This window comes from Nannobrachium achirus, assembly GCF_963921795.1.
Source record: "Nannobrachium achirus genome assembly, chromosome: 24".
Classification (NCBI taxonomy): Eukaryota; Metazoa; Chordata; class Actinopteri; order Myctophiformes; family Myctophidae; genus Nannobrachium; species Nannobrachium achirus.
The window spans coordinates 27,591,464-27,610,759 of NC_137831.1; the positions used below are offsets into that span (position 1 = coordinate 27,591,464).

General features: G+C 44.5%; 1 protein-coding gene across 2 annotated transcripts in view; it reads right to left on the minus strand.

Annotated features, from left to right (window-relative positions):
* The window catches only part of agap1 (ArfGAP with GTPase domain, ankyrin repeat and PH domain 1), a gene marked incomplete at both ends in the record, with an annotated part of 387,500 nt that overhangs the window by 159,893 nt on the left and 208,311 nt on the right, over nt 1–19,296 (minus strand). For both annotated transcript variants that reach the window (XM_080720280.1, XM_080720279.1), the window contains 3 exons: nt 132–217; nt 15,021–15,108; nt 15,607–15,665. In XM_080720280.1, coding sequence (XP_080576406.1) covers nt 132–217; nt 15,021–15,108; nt 15,607–15,665 — 233 coding nt within the window. The remainder of the gene's footprint in view (nt 1–131; nt 218–15,020; nt 15,109–15,606; nt 15,666–19,296) is intronic.

Sequence of the window (19,296 nt, forward strand, 5' to 3'; positions counted from 1 at the left end):
TGGAGCAATCTGCGTGTGTTCCTCTGATAATGGTAATAATTCTAATATTAATAATATCTGTTAATATAATCATGAATATGTATTTTTTTACTGTACTGTGCAGAGGACACTAAGGGGCTTGCGGTACCAACCTGTGCCTCCGGGGGTCCCCCTTCGTCCCTGATGAGCAGGAGGTGGCTCTGGCCGTCCACCACGATCTCCTTCTTGAAGCGGCCGCCTGCGGGAGGAGCAGAGGACAGGGCCATGAGAGGAGGAGGAGGAGGAGAGAGAGAGACGGAGGGTCGGAGGGATGGGAGGATGAATGGATGGAGAAGTGTTAAAGGCTAGAGTCATATCTACAATCAATGGGAGAGCTGCGTTTCAGCGCTAGACTAGGGTTTGATTTGTAAGGTTTCTATGTTATTGCCTCTAATGCATGGGTCTTCAACAGGGGGTCCTCAGAGTTACTACAGGGGGTCCTCCAAATCTTTGAGTGATAGAACGTTTTTTTCTTTATATTAACCAAGTGAACCCTGGTGTCGATATTCAGAGAACTTTTGCCAAAAAATAGCAGATCTGCAAGCTGCGAGGCGTTGTGAGCTTGTAGATCGGCTATGTTTGGCAAAGACCTTTGGTGTATAGGGGAAAAAAGCAGACTAAGTACAGAGTGAAAGGTCAAGTTTATAATATATTGATGGTTCAAGTGGTTAAATATCTGAAAACACAAATTGACATGAATCCAAAATACACTGATGATTGTGCTGTCAAACAATGAAACTATATGGATGGGGAGTTCCTGCTTCATCTCTCTCTCAACAAAGGGGTCCCTGGCCTGAAAAGGTTGAAGACCCCTGCTCTAATGTGTGTTATTATTAGTATCCGAGGGCGGCTCTCAAAGTGGAGGGTCCAGGGACACCCAGGCCAGGGGTCTGTGAGGGGCTTCCAGGAGCCCCCCTGCCTCAAAGCCCCTTCTTATATTTCAGCTGTTCGAAAGTAGCCCATCTACAAGCTCTTGTAGATGTGCTATTTTTGAGAACTAGTGACAAACGTCGACCAAATCTGCACTTGGCAAAAAAGGTTTCAGTTTGAGGGTCCGTGGGGGGCCAAATACATGTCAATTCCGGTGTCCTTGACACGACAATGTTTGAGAACACACTGGTCTAATTGTGGAATGGAATGACCAAAGAGCCAATGAGCGATCAATGAGCGATCAATGACAGATTGTATTGATTCGGGTGAATAATGACGATAGCTCCATCGGGGGAGGCGAGAGGCTCTAGGATTTATCGTGTTGGGTGACTTAGAGACTGATCTAGAGTCAGGCCATTATCACCATGGTGGGAGAATGGGGTTGGAAGAGATACATATGGAAAACACACACGCACGCACGCACACACACGTACACGTACGTGCGCGCGCACGCACGCACGCACGCACGCACGCACGCACGCACACACACACACACACACACACACACACACACACACACACACACACACACACACACACACACACACACACACACACACACACACACACACACACACACACACACACACACACACACACACACACACACACACACACACACACACACACACACACACACACACACGGTTGGCATTAAGGACCCTAAATGAATTTGAGGAATGCGGCTCCATAGGTAAGAAACACGTGTAGATGAAAGAATGTGTATGTGTGTGTGTGTGTGTGTGTGTGTGTGTGTGTGCGCAAATTACATTCCATCTACACGTGTCAGGTGCAACACAGGTTACATACAGTAACTGTGATTATTACCCGGCTTGGTTGAATGCTTGATTCTGATTGGTTAAGCGCTGAAATCAGTGGTGAATTATAGGTGAATAATGATAATGACTGCTGCACTCAGGCTGCGCTGTGAATTTAGTGCCGTATCCAACATGACAGCCATGTAAACAAACACACAGCGTCATTTACAACTAAGCGTTGCTCTCAAGAATATTTTTAAAAACATTTGAGGCGAGAAATAGATTCTATTTGATCAGCACTTCCTTGTTTTCCATGCAACGTGTGGCGCTGGGGGGGGGACGCCCAGCGCAACACTTTCAGCCATCTGTAAACAAGGAAATACTTTGTTTTGTTTTTAGTTTTGAGTCAAATTATTATCGTCGGTGGCATATCAACCTGTCGGTCTCCTATCACTCGATAATCACCGCTGAGCGAGATGTTATCCTTTACTGTATGTATGAGAGCACTTCACCTGTGATGAGTCCTAACTGCTTTAATCTTCACCAAAAAATATATTAGTGCAAATAAGAGGCACTCCCATTGAAGACTATTTACGACAAAAAAACACCTGGCGCAGTGGTTAGAGGGCCTGCCCACCACCGGCGAGTCGAATCCAGTGTGTGGATTTGCGACTCGAACACAAATGTGCGCGGGGAAGAGTTATTATGGCATAACGAAAAAGGGGGACACAATATTTCCGCGTTCCCAAAAGTTTTGGATCACATTTTGTGGAACTGCTATTTTCGGACAACTTAAGGACCCCAGAATGGGGCGGCTAGGGTTTTTTTTTTAAGGGGTCAAATAACAAGACTGTTCAGCCTGCTGCTGGCTTTAATAGCCAAACAGGAAGTGTTTTGAACTCATCATCGTGGTCGTGGTCCAGAAACAGACACAACACAACACAGTGTTTCCACTGTAAGGATGGAGGAACCAGCCATGCTGAGCAACACAACCCAGCCAGGACGGTTCTCCAAAAATACACCATGACCTCAGCTTGCAGGACACAGCGGCACCCAGGAGACCCACGCCACAGCATTTACATAATCGCTGCTGTCGAGCAAAAACCTTGTATATTCCAAAATTGATCCTTTTTTATTATAAAGAAATTGTGAAAACAGACGATCTACAAGCTCCCAATACGACACGTTGGGAGCTTGTAGCAGGGCCGTCATTTGGGGCATCAGTGTTGTTCACATTTAACCTAAAAATTTAACTATTTTATGCATCGTGTCCCAGATTCTTTTTTGCAGATTAATCTGACATGCAAGGCACCAACCTGCTCATCGGGTACAACTAGGGGTTCAGAGTCTTGCTCAAGGACACTTCGACACTAACTCTGGGGGAGTTCCAAAGCGGCCACTCTGCGTCCAGAGCCGTTGCCGCCCCTGTACAGTATGTTGAAACTGTACACACACAAACACAACATGATGCCAGGTCTACAACTGCACCTGGCACTTTGTACTTTGAAGCAAGCACGGCATCACACAAACTGCACACGTTTATGTGCATGTACAACACGTGTACACAAAGGCGCACGCAAGCACACAACGCCTCGCATCACAAGGTGTTGTGTGATTGTAGATCTGCTATTTTCACTAGTTTTGTACAACATTCTTGTACGATAAAGCAGGGCTTTACTTTACGAAAAAACGTACACATTTGAAACTTGGAGATACGAGGTTTCTGCCCGACAGTGACACCATGTGGATTGTCTATCAGCGCTCCACAAGCTTGAGAGGGAAACGGTAATGTCCTGAATGGATTTCTCAGCACTCCCAGGAAGGTTTGTGGGAAGAACGCGTTTTTGACGAGAAATAAACCTCGGCCCGCTCTGGAAAAATTACATCTTCCGCTGACATTAAATATAAAACTGACTTTTCTTGATTTAGTGGCGGTGGCAGTTTTTGTTTATTTTGATCTCAAAACCCTCTTCTACCACACAGTAAAAAAAAATATATATATATATATATATATATATATATATATATATATATTATACAAAATGTCTCCCCGTCTCTCTTGAGAAACATACTGCACGCAAACCCAGTGTTGTAAAGTACATTTACTCAAGTATAGTACTACATCTCAGAGGCAAATATTGTACTTTTACGCAACTACAATTATTTGAAAACTTTAGCTACTAGTTACACTTTGTAGATTTTGATTATTATTACAAAACATACAGTTACTCCTTCAGCCCTATACGGTATACATTTCGGCCATTTGAAAATAGCCGATCTACCAGGTCACAATATGACACATTGTGAGCTTGTGAGCTTGTAGATCTGCTAATTTCAAAATATTTTTTTATAACAACTTGTGAAATGGGACGTCCTGTATAGTTTTCCGCATTGCAGTATTGGGGGAAAAAAAGTACTTTTTCCACCACTGCACAAACCCGGCACCAAGGTCGAGGGCAACACTTTCGACAGGACCACAAATAGAGCCGTGTCGACGGTCGCGTAAATTATCGCAGCGAAAAACCCAAAACCTGTGATTATAAAAGGGGGAAAAAAAGCACAGGACGGTCCCGTTCGCGACTGCAAACCGCGATGGCATTCCTGACACGGACCGGTACACACATGGAATCTTAAGAACTTGACGCTAATGGAAACGCGACCCGAGGTGTGTTTCAGTGCTGTGCCACTTCTGGCTTTCTGTCCAATACAGAGTTTTAAAGGCCGCCTCGTCTACAAAAGCTCTGGACCAAAAAGCCAGAGTTTTAGTCGGTTACATATCAAAGTGAAAACAGCAGATGCACAAGCTCACAATGCGAAGCACAGCGACGCCTTGCGAGCTTGCAGATCTGCTGTTCTTACAGGCTGAATGTGAAAGCCAGCGGTCCGCTCATATTTGTGGGTGCGGTGGTGGTGGTGGTGAGGTCAGCGCACGACGCTCTCCCATAATGACACCCTGTGTGTGTGTGTGTGTGTGTGCACCCAGGCGTGCACCCAGGCGTGCACACACACACACACACACACACCACACACACACACACACACACACACACACACACACACACACACACACACACACACACACACACACACACACACACACAGTCTATCATATGCGTTTCCCCTTTTATTTTTAGTTGCTTCTCTTCGTTCCCAGCAATGAGACTGTGGAAGGAAGTATGTGCGCATGCGCGTGTGTGTGCGCTTGCGTGGGTGCATGTGTTTGAGAATGGTTCAGGCCGACAAACGTGCATGCACACGCCAAACACGTGTGTGCACACGACCGTAAGTAAAATTGCATTGCATTTAGCCCACACTTCACATTGCTGCTGCCACTGACATACGCACGCACACGCTCACACACATGCTCTCACACACACACACACACTCCATATTTAAACACATGTACTTTGTGTACAGTACATATCTAACTCCATTTGTACTGTTGTACACTGTCGGGGTAACAATAACACTGAGAATGTTGGCCATTATTTCACGGTTGGTGCCTTGCATGGTTTCCTCCGCCCACGGTGTATGAATGTGTGTGTGAATGGGTGAAGGTAATGCACAATCTATGTAAAGCGCCTTGGATAAAGGCGATATATAAATGCATCATTTACCATTTTTTGTATAGTGTGTATTGATGTGCAGTCAAGTGATGCGATTGTGTGGTATTCCATTGCTGCAGCAAAGCAGATGGCTCAATGCAGATCTCTGTCAGGCTGTTTAGCACAGAGTCAGCAGTGTGTGTGTGTGTGTGTGTGTGTGTGTGTGTGTGTGTGTGTGTGTGTGTGTGTGTGTGTGTGTGTGTGTGTGTGTGTGTGTGTGTGTGCGTGCGCGCACGCACGTGCGAGTGAGATTAACTAAGTATTCAAGTATGTGTTGGCGTGCGTTTGCACCTGTGTGAACCATGCTCAAAATCTCTCTCATGCACGCACACGCACACGCACACACACACACACACACACACACACACACACACACACACACACACACACACACACGATGGGAGCATGACACAGAGTTGTGCATGGCTATACATTAACATACATTGTGAACATTGGATCAAACGCAGGCGGCAGCACCTTGATCTGGGTCTCAGGTTCAACTGGTATACATGTACATACCTTGCTGCTACCATTCTTCTCCATTAATTTGAAGCGTAAATGTATGCAAAACTGTATGTCAGTAATGTCTCTGTAGAAGTTATTTGTCATACGATGTGCACTCGTAGGGCTGTCACTCACGATTATGACATTTTACGCTGATTCATTGTCGCTCAAATGACTGCGATGAATTCGGTTGCCTTTCTGTCGTTGGAACGTTTGAATATCGTCGTTGTCGGGTGGAAACCTTGTATGTCCAAAACCGTTAATTTTTATCATTTAAAAAAATGAACTAAACTAGTGAAAACAGCCGATCTACAAGCATGCAACGCCTCGCACCGCGAGGCGCTGTGTGCTTGTAGATCTGCTGTTTTCACTAGTTTGTGCGACGGCCTTGTACAATGAAGAAAGGCTTTACTTCACAGAAAACAAACAAATTTGAAACTTGGAGATACAAGGTTTCTGCCCGACAGTGACAATATTATGAATGACAGTTACATTTCTGTTTGGCATGTAGGGCTTTGTGAACCAAGGGTACACAGGGCAGATATGACAAATAACTTGAATTCTGCAGTATTTCACTCCATTTCCAGGCCTATAGGGCAGTGGTTCTCAACCTGTGAGCATGTAGATCTGCTATTTTCACAATAGAACCGTGTTATACAAAATGTAATGCCTAAACGTCAGGGTGGGGGGTCCCCCGTTAAAATATTATTATTTTGGGGGTCGCGGCCTGAAAAGGTTAGGAACCACTGCTATAAGGCAGAGCAGTGGTGGCCACAATTCCATTCTAATTTCTAAATATTTCCAGGAAATGTACTGTATGACAAGTGGGAACCCTGTGTATACAGACCATGAACAGCGGAAAGAGCCGATCTACAAGCTCAAAACATGTCTCGGAGCAACATATTTTGAGCTTGCAGATCGGCTGTTTCCACTATTATTATTATATTAAGGAAAGAAAATTGTGTCTCGTACGGAACCTGAGACCTCCACGAGATGCTACCGACTGACCTGACCCGACCTGGGGTCAGCCCCCCCACCCCCCCTGAACTGAGAGACTGGAGGGATGGCTGGACGGCTAGATGGATGGAGGGATGAGAGATAAATGACAGGAGGAAGATGGATGTATTGAGAGAGAGAAAGAGAATAAGAAGAGGGGATAGTTACCTGCATCCACGTCAGCTAGTTTATACAAGAGCAGCCAAGAAAAGAGAGAGAGAGAGAGAGAATAGAAGCAAATCAAAGGCCCGGTTATGCATGCACAGTCAAATACAAGCACCATGTCAGAGAGAGAGAGAGAGAGAGAGAGAGAGAGAGAGAGAGAGAGAGAGAGAGAGAGAGAGAGGGGAGAGGGGAGAGAGAGAAGGAGAACAAGAGAGGAAAAGAGAAAGAGAGAAGAGGAGTGCAGAAGTTTATCAGGAGAGCCGCAGATAAAACAAGTGAATGAGAGAGAAAAGAGAGAGAGAGTGGGAGGAAAGAGTGTGGGAAAGACAGGAGCAGAGAGAAACACAGACGGAGAGATGGAGAGAGTTCTGAAGTATCAGAACTCTCTCTCTCTCTCTCTCTCTCAGGAGGACATCAGAGGAACGGAACAAGAGAAGTAATTAGGGAGGGAGAGAGAGAGAGAGAGACAGAGAGATGGAGAGAGAAATAGAGATTGAGATAGAGAGAGAGAATCAGACAGAAGTTAAACAGAGAGGATTAAAGCAGACATACAGACAGACAGACAGACAGACAGACATACAGACAGACAGACAGACAGACAGACAGACAGACAGACAGACAGAGCTTCCCAGCAGACCAGTGCGGTTGTTATCAGCCCACAGAAAAGCACATCACACACGTCGCCATGACAACCAGGAGACAGAGGGATCGTGGCTGGGACCACTTCGTCTAGTTCACCCATTCTCAACCCCCATCTGATACCGTTGTCACTGCTGCTTATTTATTCATTTATTTAGATATTTTTCCCTTTATAGAGGGTATGCGCATGCATGAAGTGAATGGCAAATCGAGTGGCAAATTGAGTGGCAAAGTGAGTTGCAAAGTGAGTTTAACGTCGTGTAATTTTGTTTAATGCTATCAGATAGGACCTTTCTGTTTGGATGTATGGGCTATCAAGGCCAGAAAGTAGTTTTTTGTCACTCAGTAGGCGTTCCCATGTAATTTCTGGGTATGATGATGATGTCACGGTCGTTGCAGGTCGTCTATTTTCACAGGGTTAGACATATTTAATTAAAAATGCAATTTTCTACGTTGGGGTTCCGAGGGGAGACACCAAATGTATCTTTGGGGTCTTGAGACGAGAGGTTAGGGAAGCCTTTGATCAGGCAGGGTCACACATGGTGGTCCAGGGGTCAAGCTGCATGCATGTCACATGCTGCTTGCAGGGCCATCTCTCTAAGTCCAGGTCAGTGGTACTCAACCTGTGGGTCCCAAATAATTTTTGGGAGGTTCCCAGATCAAGGGTTTTCAAACTTTTTTGACTCGGGGCACCCCTGTAAATAACTTTTTTCATCCACGGCACCCCTGAATTACACTGTTAATTTCTAGAATCTTACATCCTATTGGAGAAATATCCATTTCCATCAGAACTGACTGAAAATAACCATATACTTGACATTTAACCACTTGAACCGTTGTGACGCGTTGTGAGCTTGTAGATCTGCTATTTTTGGTGAAGAGACGTGATATTGATGTAGTGATATTGATGTAGTGATATTGATGAATTCCAAACATCATCAAATTATCTCGCGGCACCCCTTGGACTGGCCTCACAGCACCCCAGGGTGCCCTGTCACCCACTTTGAAAACCCCTGCCTCGTTTCTCTGCTCCTCAGGGTGGTGGGGGTCCCATGATTATTTTGGGGGTCGTGGCCTGAAAAGGTTGAGTAGCAGCGGTCTAGGTTAAGCTCTGGGTAAACACGGCGGCGCTCCACACCGCTGGTAAGCAGCAGGCCTGTGATGTGGGACGTCAATGAAGCCATTCATTCATAAAGCAGACAGCCAGCCACAGCAGCGTGGTAATTACCATTACTTGTTTTAGCTCAATTCTCTTTTAGTTGCTTCCATGTGTGTGTGTGTGTGTGTGTGTGTGTGTGTGTGTGTGTGTGTGTGTGTGTGTGTGTGTGTGTGTGTGTGCGTGCGCGCAGCTCTGCTATGCAGTGTAGTTGTGGGAAAAGTACTCAAACTTTTTTTACTTAAAGAAAAAGTATCAATACTGCAATGCAGAAATAGTCGAACACAAGTAAAAGGCCACAATTCAGAATTCACTTGAGTAAAAGTACAGAAGTATTGGTATCAAAATGTAATTTAAGTACCAACAGTAGAAAGTACAGTGATCATTATGCCGAATGTTTTCACATGTATAAAAATCCTTTGAAAATAGTTTGAAGTACAGTATGAATATGGGCTTAACAGGAAACAAAGGGTTTCGTCGTCCAAACAAGTTAAGATATTGGGAGAGTTACGAACGGACACTTGCATATTGACAAATATGCAGGGCACACATGGAAATCACAAAACTTTAAGCCTGAAATGTATACGTTAGTTTCTCTATCGATTTTCCATGTGGTCTAAAATTTACCTAAAAGTTGAAGGCTTCCAACATAACAGCTCTTTATCAATGTAGTTTGTATATTGCACAAACATTACATGATGAATACTCTTTATTTTTAGCCTTTACTTTTTGGAGTTTCCCACATCTGTCTTAAACGGTTTGAAATTGTCTTTAAGTTGTCGTCCTTATCTCACCATGATATAAAACAACTAAATATGTCTTTAAAAGAGTGTTTTTCTTTCTTTTTTTACTCTGTGATTACCGTGGCAAACTCACTGTTTGCTTTCAGCATTCTTCTGTGGTGCAGTCAATCCATTGTGTCAACCCTGTGAGGTCGTCCTAAACATTGCTTTAGGTTTTTCAGGAAAGACAAATAGCAGTGTGAACTGAAAAACGGTGCTGGAAAACACTGCATTCTGTGGCCTGCTTCACACAGACAGGCTGATTCCAGGTCTGCTATAAGCAGTGTTTGCCAAGTCTGCCTATTATAAGCTACTTTTGGGCTTAACGTCGCTTGTAAATATTGGTAGTTGCGGAATCCTTTTAAGCTTGTTTCTAAAGTGTGGTTGCTTATTTGGGGCTTGCTGTCTCTCGTTGTTTAAACCAGTGGTTCTCATGCATTGTAGTGTCAAGGACCCCCAAATGAATTGTGCATTAGTCCGCCGACCCGCATGTGAAAACATCTTGTGCCAGAGACATGTTTATATTTCCCTTTTTTTTCCCTCCAGGATTTGTTTAAAATAGGGCAGATGGTCTAGAAGCTTTTAGATCAGCTATTTTCAAAGAGCCAATGTATGTAGTTATTGTCGGGTGGAAACCCTGTACAGTATGTCAAAAACCATTTGTTTTGTATTCACCATTTAAAGAAATGATTTGAAATAGTGAAAATAGTAGATCTACAAGCACAAAATGCCTCGCGGTGCGAGGCGTTCGCACTAGTTTGGTGCGACAGTCTCGTATGATGAAGCAGGGCTTTACTTTACGAAAAAAACGGAAAATTGAGAGATACAAGGTTTCTGCCCGACAGTGACGATGTAGAGCAGGGTTAAAGTGGTAAAACTGATTTCCCGGGCCCCCCCTGTGGGTCAGTGTGATCATGCGACCTAGCCTCCTCCGTTTGGGCTTCTTCTTTCCACAGACCTGTCTTGCTTCGTTTCTCCCTCTGGAAATCTGGAAACGTTGGGGTTTTGTAAACGTTCACAGAGACGGAAGCTGATCTGGGGTCTGCCCTCCTCCGGAGCGCTGTCTAAGAATAGTTGTGGTCAGCGGTTTCGTGGCGTCGCGGTCGCCCCCGGTCACCAAACTGCGCTCCACTGGCGATCAATCACCATGGGAATTCACGGCAAGAGGGGATTTTTATTTTTAGACAACGTCGAGGGGCTCTCCCCCTCCCTCCATGCAGTGATAGAAGAAGTGCTGCCGTTGTTTTTACTCAAGTAAAAAAGTATCAACATGTAGAAACAGTCTTTTGAAGGATTCAACATGTACTTGAGTAAAAGTACAAAGGTATTGGCATCAAACTATACGTAAAGTACAGTACCAAACGTTAGCATTTGTTTTTTAAGTTTTTTAGAATCCTTTTTTTTATATTGTTTTTTTAGATTGATATTCATATGCATTTGTTATATTGTTGTTGATGTTCTGACATATTATCTTGTTTATTATAGTGATGTATTATCTGCTTATTGTAAGTCGCTTTGGATTAAAAGTGTCTGCTAAATGCCTAAACTGTAAACGTAAAATTACACAATATGCAGAACGTCCCGTTTCACGAGTTGTACTTGTAAATGTACTGACTTACTTTACGCCACTGTCTCCCCTGCCATATCCTCTCTCTCTATGGGTTTTTATGCAACACTTTTCAAAGCTGCCGGACCCATTATTTCTGCTATGCGAGGCGGGCTCCGCTGCTTCCTAGATGGGTGGCAGTGCCAAGAATCAAAAGACATCAAAAGCCACGCTTCGGGAGCTGCCAGCTTGTTGTTTTTACTTTATTTTTTTCCTTCGGATGCCGACCGTGATGTTTTGTTGATGTTGGACGGAGGGGACCAGGGCGGACCGGGGCGGGGCGGAACGGGGTTGTAATTGAGAACCCTGCAACAATGGCTGAATGCGGCCCAGTGGACATCACTGCTATGGGGTAAGCCCCCCCACCCCTTCACGGTGACCTGGGACGTCCCAGACAGAGCTATGCAGATATGGAGGGGCGTCCTGAGGTGAAAAGCGGCTTAAGAGCACTTAACACATTCTTTTCCGGGTATTAATTGATTAATAAACGCTACCTCTGCCAGCATTTTTTTACCGACTTCACCGCATCTTTAGAGATCCACTTTTTTTTTCTCCAACGCGGATGTAAACAAAGGATGCGACGTTGGACAGACTCGTCTTTCTTCTTCCCACGAGACAGACAAATACAAAACATAGTAACTGCCATCTTCCGTTCTAAAGTTATGGGCAGTTAAATATAGCTTGTTTTCACCACAAACGCAATCTGGGAAAATAAATCAAATCAGAGTTACCGTTGTTCCCTATTGAGCTTAGTAGAGAAGAGTATATGCAACAGAGCAGAAAGCCTGCAACACTCCAAGTTAGATGAAGGCTTTTTGGTGCACGGCTCAAAATAGCATAAGACAAAGCAGTAGTTGCCAGCACACAAGGAATCTCCTTTTCACATGATTTTATTTACTTCAGATGGACAGAAGCAACGGACGCGTCAAAACGCGTCCGTTGCTTCTGCCCTATTGAGCTGGGCACATTTCCTGGGGCAAGCTGCCCAGATCACACATGTTTGCTTATTTTTTCACTCTCAAAAGACGCCTGCAATGTAGTGCATTTGAAATTAAATTGCAGTGCACATCATGATCACTGCTTGACTCCTGTGAATTGTTTTATTTTTATTTTAGTTAATTTTCTGTTTATTTTGTTGCTGAGTGAGGTCAGCAGACAAAGTGACGTGAGAGATGAAAAAAACTTGTGTGGAATGTGCCAATCTCAACAGGAAACAAGGGTACATGGATTTTTAGTGACAACAACAGTACCCAGTTGTTTGGAAGTAGGTATATCTATGAATATATTCTTAGAAGAGCTACCTGCCATTTCTAACGAAACCACCTCTTCACAGCCAGTGCGTGGGCAATAGATGAACAGCTTAATTATTTAAAAGGGATGGTAGATGGTAAGTATCACGCACAAGACTCCGCCATTAAAATTTTAGCCCATGCTTGTACGTGCGTGCGCACGCGTGTGCGTGAGGTTTCAGCTCAAGTAGATGATATATAAAGGGAAGAATAATCGATAGTGCATCTGAATTTAAAGTGCAACTTAACACCAGGCAACTTCCGTGGGAGATCGCTGTGTCCTCGGAAAGGTTCAAAGCTATCAAAGAGTTGCCTGGTAGCTCAAAACTGGCACTTGGCTACAAGCCCCTGACGCTTCGCGCTGTGACGCGTTGAGTTTGTAGATCCGCTATTTTCAGAGTGCAACACCCTAGTCCAGGGGTCTTCAACAGGGGGTCCGGGACCCCTAGGAGGTCCCCATAGTTACTACAGGGGGTCCTTCAAATCTTTGTTTGATAAAAAACTTTTTTTTTTTACTTTTTTATTAACCACTTGAACCCTAACGTCCATATTCTGATACAAGATCAAGCTTGTAGATCGGCTATTTTCGTCAAAGAGGTTTGGTGTAGAGGGGAAAAAAGAGCACACTAAGTACAGAGTGCAAGGTCAAGTTTAATAAGTATTGATGGTTCAAGTGGTTACATATCTGAAAACACAAATTGACATGAATCCAAAATACACTGATGATTGTGCAGTGAAACGATGAAACTATATGGCATCTGGGGGTCCCTGCTTCATCTCTCTCTCAGCTAAGGGGTCCTTGGCCTGAAAACGTTGAAGACCCCTGCCCTAGTCCCTCCCTAACATTTTAGTCTAGTTTTTACTTGTTGACTGAATGGTCAATATACAGTATATCTTAGTTTTAGTCATCGTAGCTTAGTTTTGATTTCGTTTTCGTCAATGAAAAAAAGGTAGTGGACATTTTTCGTCATAGTTTTAGTAGACAAAATGAACACTGCTTGGCTGTGAGAAGCTATGCCAGCTGTAAGGCGTTGAAATATTAAAGTAACATACAGAGACTTGGTGAAATATTAAAGTAACATACAGAGACTTGGTGAAAAGTAGGACTGGGTCCCGGGAAAGCTGCTTGCTGTGCGGTTTGGCGAGGATGGGACCCTCCGGGGGGTTTTAAAAAATGAATGAGGGAATATGGCAGTGTGTCCTCGGGGTGTGTCACGGCTACATAGTGGCTGTAGGGAGATAATATGAAGCCGGGGAAGGAAGGAAGTAAAGGAGCCAAGAAAAGGAAGCAAGAAAAGGAAACTCACGACAATTGTGAGATTGTAGATCTATTTTCAAAAAGATTTCAAAACTTGAAATGGGACATTCTGCATAATGAGTACTTTTTACTTGGTAATTTAAGTACATTTTGAAATCCAGACTTATACTTGTAACAGAGTATTTCTGCATTGCGGTATTGATACTTTTAGTTAAGTAAAAATGTTGAGTCCTCCCCCCCCTCTCAATCCCCCCCACCCCAAAACATTTTCATTCTTTCTTTTGAAGTCTTGATTTAATCGACTTTTTTTTTTTCTTTTTCTTTTTAACTTTCTTTCAGGGAGATAATCCCCGTCGGTGTCGCAGAGGTTAAGCTGGGTTGTTTTTGGCACCAGAAGCGCTGGTTACCGGGTTTCGAGCTAAAACAAGAGACCACACGGGCCCCGGCCAAGATCCTGACACATGCACGCACACACACAAACACACAGAGAGAGACACAGAGAGAGAGAGAGAGAGAGAGAGAGAGAGAGAGAGAGAGAGAGAGAGAATGTGGGGAGGACGAAGAAAGAAAAAAAAAAACGCCATTGACAGACAGGAAAGAGAGAGAAAGAGTGTGGGAAACAGAAAGGAAAACAGGACTAAAAAGCTGCGATCCGTAACAGTGTTCTGTGTATGTCCTTCTACACCGGGGGTCTCTGCTAGCAGGCATGGGAGACCGCACTTCCACCGCTCTTCCAAGACGGAAGCCCCTGCTTGTTTGGGCTTATGAGCTCCAGGTAGGGCTACAAGTTGTCAATCAGTTGGTGTATTAACATACAGACCATACTGGCGTCGTTGTTGGGTGGAAACCTTGTATGTCCAAAACCGTTCGTTCGGTATTTGTCATTTTAAAAACGATTTAAACTAGTGAAAACAGCCGATCTACAAGCAGCCGATCTACAAGCACACAGTGTGCTTGTAGATAGGCTGTTTTCACTACTTTTGTGCGACGGCCTTGTATGATGAAGCAGGGCTTTACTTTGCGGAAAAACATACACATTTTAAACTTGGAGATACAAGGTTTCTGTCCGACAGTGACGATATACAGATGTACTAGTGATATTGTATTAACATACTCTACCATACAGAAGTAGTGGTTACATTGTATTAACATACTCTACCATACAGATTGGTTCAAAAATAAGTTCCGTATCGCAGCTTTGATAAAAGAGAAGAGTGCCAGAAGAGGATCAGAATGAGGTGTGTGTGTGTGTGTGTGTGTGTGTGTGTGTGTGTGTGTGTGTGTGTGTGTGTGTGTGTGTGTGTGTGTGTGTACCTTCTGGAGACTCCTCCTGGACGTATGTTCCGGTCAGATACCTGTGGACCAGCGCCGACTTGCCACTGGCCAGGTTACCCACAATGCCCTGCAGCAAAGGGGAGGGGACAGAGATGTTCAGCATGGTGTTATAGAACAGTGGTTTTCAACCTGTGGGTTTGGACCGCCAGGGGGGGTCCCCAAATTATTTGGGGAGGGGGGGGGGGGGGGGGGGGTCCCCAGATATAATTAGCTTAATGTGAAACATTGTTTTCTCACTCAACAGTAAACAAAACAACATAAAGTTTAAGTGTATAGAGGGTATCTGCACATTTCTAAAGTGACGATTTAAGGACTTTTTAATACCTCTAAAATGTCAAATCAAACATTGGCCAAATTGTCAAATATTAGAGGCAGAGATTGTGAAAATAGCAGAACCATGTTATACAAAATGTAATTCCTCAACTCTTAGTGCTCGTCAGGATGGGGGGTCCCCAGTTAAAACATGATTATTTGGGGGGTCACGGCCTGAAAAGGTTGTTACAGACCAGAGGTTGTCAACCTGTGTATTATGTGTGTGCACTGTGCACGTATGACTTCAACTCACCACTTTGAGTTCAGGTACTGTCCGGCTGAGCGTCCACTCCTGACTGTTAACAAATGCATCTGAAACACACAAACACAGCAGAGATGTGCACGTCAGTCACCAGTGCACAGTGAGGAGGAAATCCACATTTCAGGTAGGAAAGGTCTTACACACAATTTAATCACAGAGGACTTTTCCCTCCTGCTGGAGTTGCTACAGGTCATATTTGTTTGTTTTCTGAGGACATGACAAAATATGATGCGTACTGTAGATGTAAAGGGTACGTTGCTCTTTCGTCTGTCTCTGAGACAAAGTTGAGATATGGGGATACACGTTTTCTTGCCTGACAGCGACAATATGAGACATAGGCTGAGATTTTACAAAAAGGGCAGAAGTGAGTCGAGCGTGAAAACGATTGATCACAGAGTCAGACACACACACACACACACACACACACACACACACACACAGAGTCAGACACACACACACACACACACACACACACACACACACACACACACACACACACACACACACACACACACACACACACACACACACACACACACACACACACACACACACACACACACACACACACACACACACACACACACACACACACACACACACGGCTGCTACTGTCCAGTGCAGCGATACGCTATTGGCTCAGAGAAGCCCTTCACTTGTCATGGCATCAAGGACCCCAATCTGCTACTAATCAGCTGTCTCATCATGTCAACCGAGAGAGAGAGAGAGAGAGAGAGAGAGAGAGAGAGAGAGAGAGAGAGAGAGAGAGAGAGAGAGAGATGAGATGACAGGCATGAAAAGAGAAAGAGAGGAGGGAAGAGGAGAAGGAATATAAGTTGACAAGCATGAAGAGAAAGAGAGAGAGAGAGAGAGAGAGGGGGAGAGAGAGAGAGAGAGAGAGGGGGGGGGGGGGGGCTTCGTGATGGGGAGGAGTCTCATTAAAGATGACAGTTGATTGACAGGTGGCAGGATATTATAGGGGGGAAAAGCCTGAATGATCAGTGATGCAGGGTATCACACACACACACACACACACACACACACACACACACTTTCAGAGACAATTGTAACACACAAACACAAGTGTATGCATGCATGTCTACACATACAGTTCACAAATGTTTTCAGTGTGTGGGACACATCTGTTAATACACACACACACACACACACACACACACACACACACACACACACACACACACACACACACACACACACACACACACACACACACACACACACACACACACACACACACACACACACACACAGTCAACTGTAGAAAATTAAAAACACAAACAGTAAACAGTATGGTAGCAGGCTGCTCCATTCTCAGACATCATTATTACCAACGGTTCATGCACCACAGGGAGGATTAACAATCCTGACGACTGGAGAAATGAAATGTAACACACAAGCACACTCTTACTGTGCAGTACACGCATGCTTATTATAACAAACACACACACACACACAGGGACAAGTGCATACAAGCACACACAGGCAGAGGCAAGCACTCACACACATGGCCGCAAGTGTCGAGCTAAATGCACTTACACTTTATTTCATCCATTCGACTTTAGCATGCGCACGCACACACGCACGCACGTACACGCGCACGCACACACATAAACCTCATTTAAAGATATAACTGAATATAAAAGGCAGTTTTTTTCTCCCCCACCACCATTACTTATTCAGCTCAGCAGCCAGCAACATTGCTATTTGACTGCAACTAAATTACCCCAACACCGCTCCAAGCACAGCGCAATTTGTCATCTGTATCTGGTTAGCCTAATGCTAGCCCAAAACCAAACAAATGTGGAGCAATTACGCCGCTGTTCTCTCATCCATCATAATAAGACGGAAAACAATACAAAATAACTTGACGTTTATAAACGAGGACTCTGCGCTGAAAGCCGTTAAGGGGGTGTAGGCCTAAGGCCTGCGCCGTGAAGTTCTTAGCGTTGGTTTGACTACGAAGTAGCGTGCAAAACGGAACCAGACAGACCCGCGAGGGTCCATTCGGTTCCGTTTGCACACTCTTCGGAGTTAAACCAACACGGAAGATTTTACTTGTGTGGCAGACAAAAATAAGCTCTACAGGAAAATGCTTGTGCGAGCATACAGTGAAGCATGGCTAGTTGAGAACGTTTGGGGAAACCGACTTCGGGTTCTGTGTCTGGGAGTAAGGCGGAGGGGAATGCCGTCGGTAGCTCGAGAAGCTGGCCGGTGGGAAATTTGCATAAGTCAAAGTGTTAGATAATCGTTGTTGCACGGCATGTGAAAGTAAACTGCCCCACCGACTACTACTTAGACTTTGATTTAGTGTGGAATGACGAGAATACTTTCCGCTTCAACGACAAAACAGTGCTGCCTCGAGTTTGCCTGGCTCCAGCCAATCTCTGAGTGGACTGCTTCTCTTGGTCTGGAATTGGCATATGACACGCCTCTTTCTATGGTATCTTGGCAAACCCAACCAATGAAATCAATGCAAGACGGAGGAGGGGTGGGTCTAACTTTTTAAAATCAACAGAAACAGTGGAGGGAGGGGTGGCTCACCAGAGCTCTTAATTGCTCCCTTTTGAACTTCAAAGGGGTTCTGAACTGCAGTAATTGATTGAGCCATTCAAGTGTCAATAGCTCGTTAGTGCTTCTCTCTAATCAATGAAACATCAAAGACAACAACTTGTTTGATGCCTGTCATACAGGGGAGGGGGAGGGGGGAATGTTTTGTGTACACAAGTCAAACACAACCCCTCCCACCAGATCTCTTGTGATTGGGAATTTCAAATTTTAAATCCCCTCCCCTTTGAAATCTCTTGTCAATGGGACAATGTCAGACTCGAGCTCCAGCGCAGAGTCTGAAATCAGGCTAGCCTTGAGTACAGTGCATTGCAATCTGGTGCATACCACTAGTGCAATCCTCAGTGGTTGATGATTTAATACATAGGGCCACAATGGAAACTAGTCCCCAGGACTGATGCTCTCCAGTCCGACACTCCAGTGCAAGGAGAGGCAGGGGCTGACATTTCTAAAAGGGCCTTTTGGTGAAAATAGCCGACCTCCAACGCGTTGCAGCGCAGCACGTTGTGAGCTTGGAGGTCGGCAATTTTCAATAATTCTTTCAACATGAGAAGCTGCATTCAAGTTCAGGAGAGTTTGGACAAGGTCATTTTCCTGAATGCTGTCTTCAGGTATGGCATGGAAAGCGGGCATTTGCATTTCTCCACTTCCATATATGGGCCATCACAGTGAAGCCAGAGCGTGATGTCAGAGCGGCAAACCCATTTTTAGCTTTTAGGGCTGCATTACATTGTTAAAGAAACTGTTCGCATTGTTGGTAGATTTACCAGCCTCAAGAGTCAGGAGAATACCGTTTTTGAAGTATAAATGCTGGTTGTTTCCATTTTACCATCCACCACTGTGTCCTATAAAACAATAGTTTTCATGCCAAGGACCCCCAAATTGATATATATTTGGCTGCGGACCTCTATCTGAACATGTTTTTTGCCAAGGACCCCCAGAAGAGAAGATATAGGCTATGTAAAAAGAAAGTTTCCAAACATTTTAATTTGTGTCTAATATCTTCAAAAACAGATGTGAGCTTTTAGATCTGCTATTTTTGAATAGCCAACATTTAAATGCCAATGTATAAATGGTTAACTACTGCTATGAAAC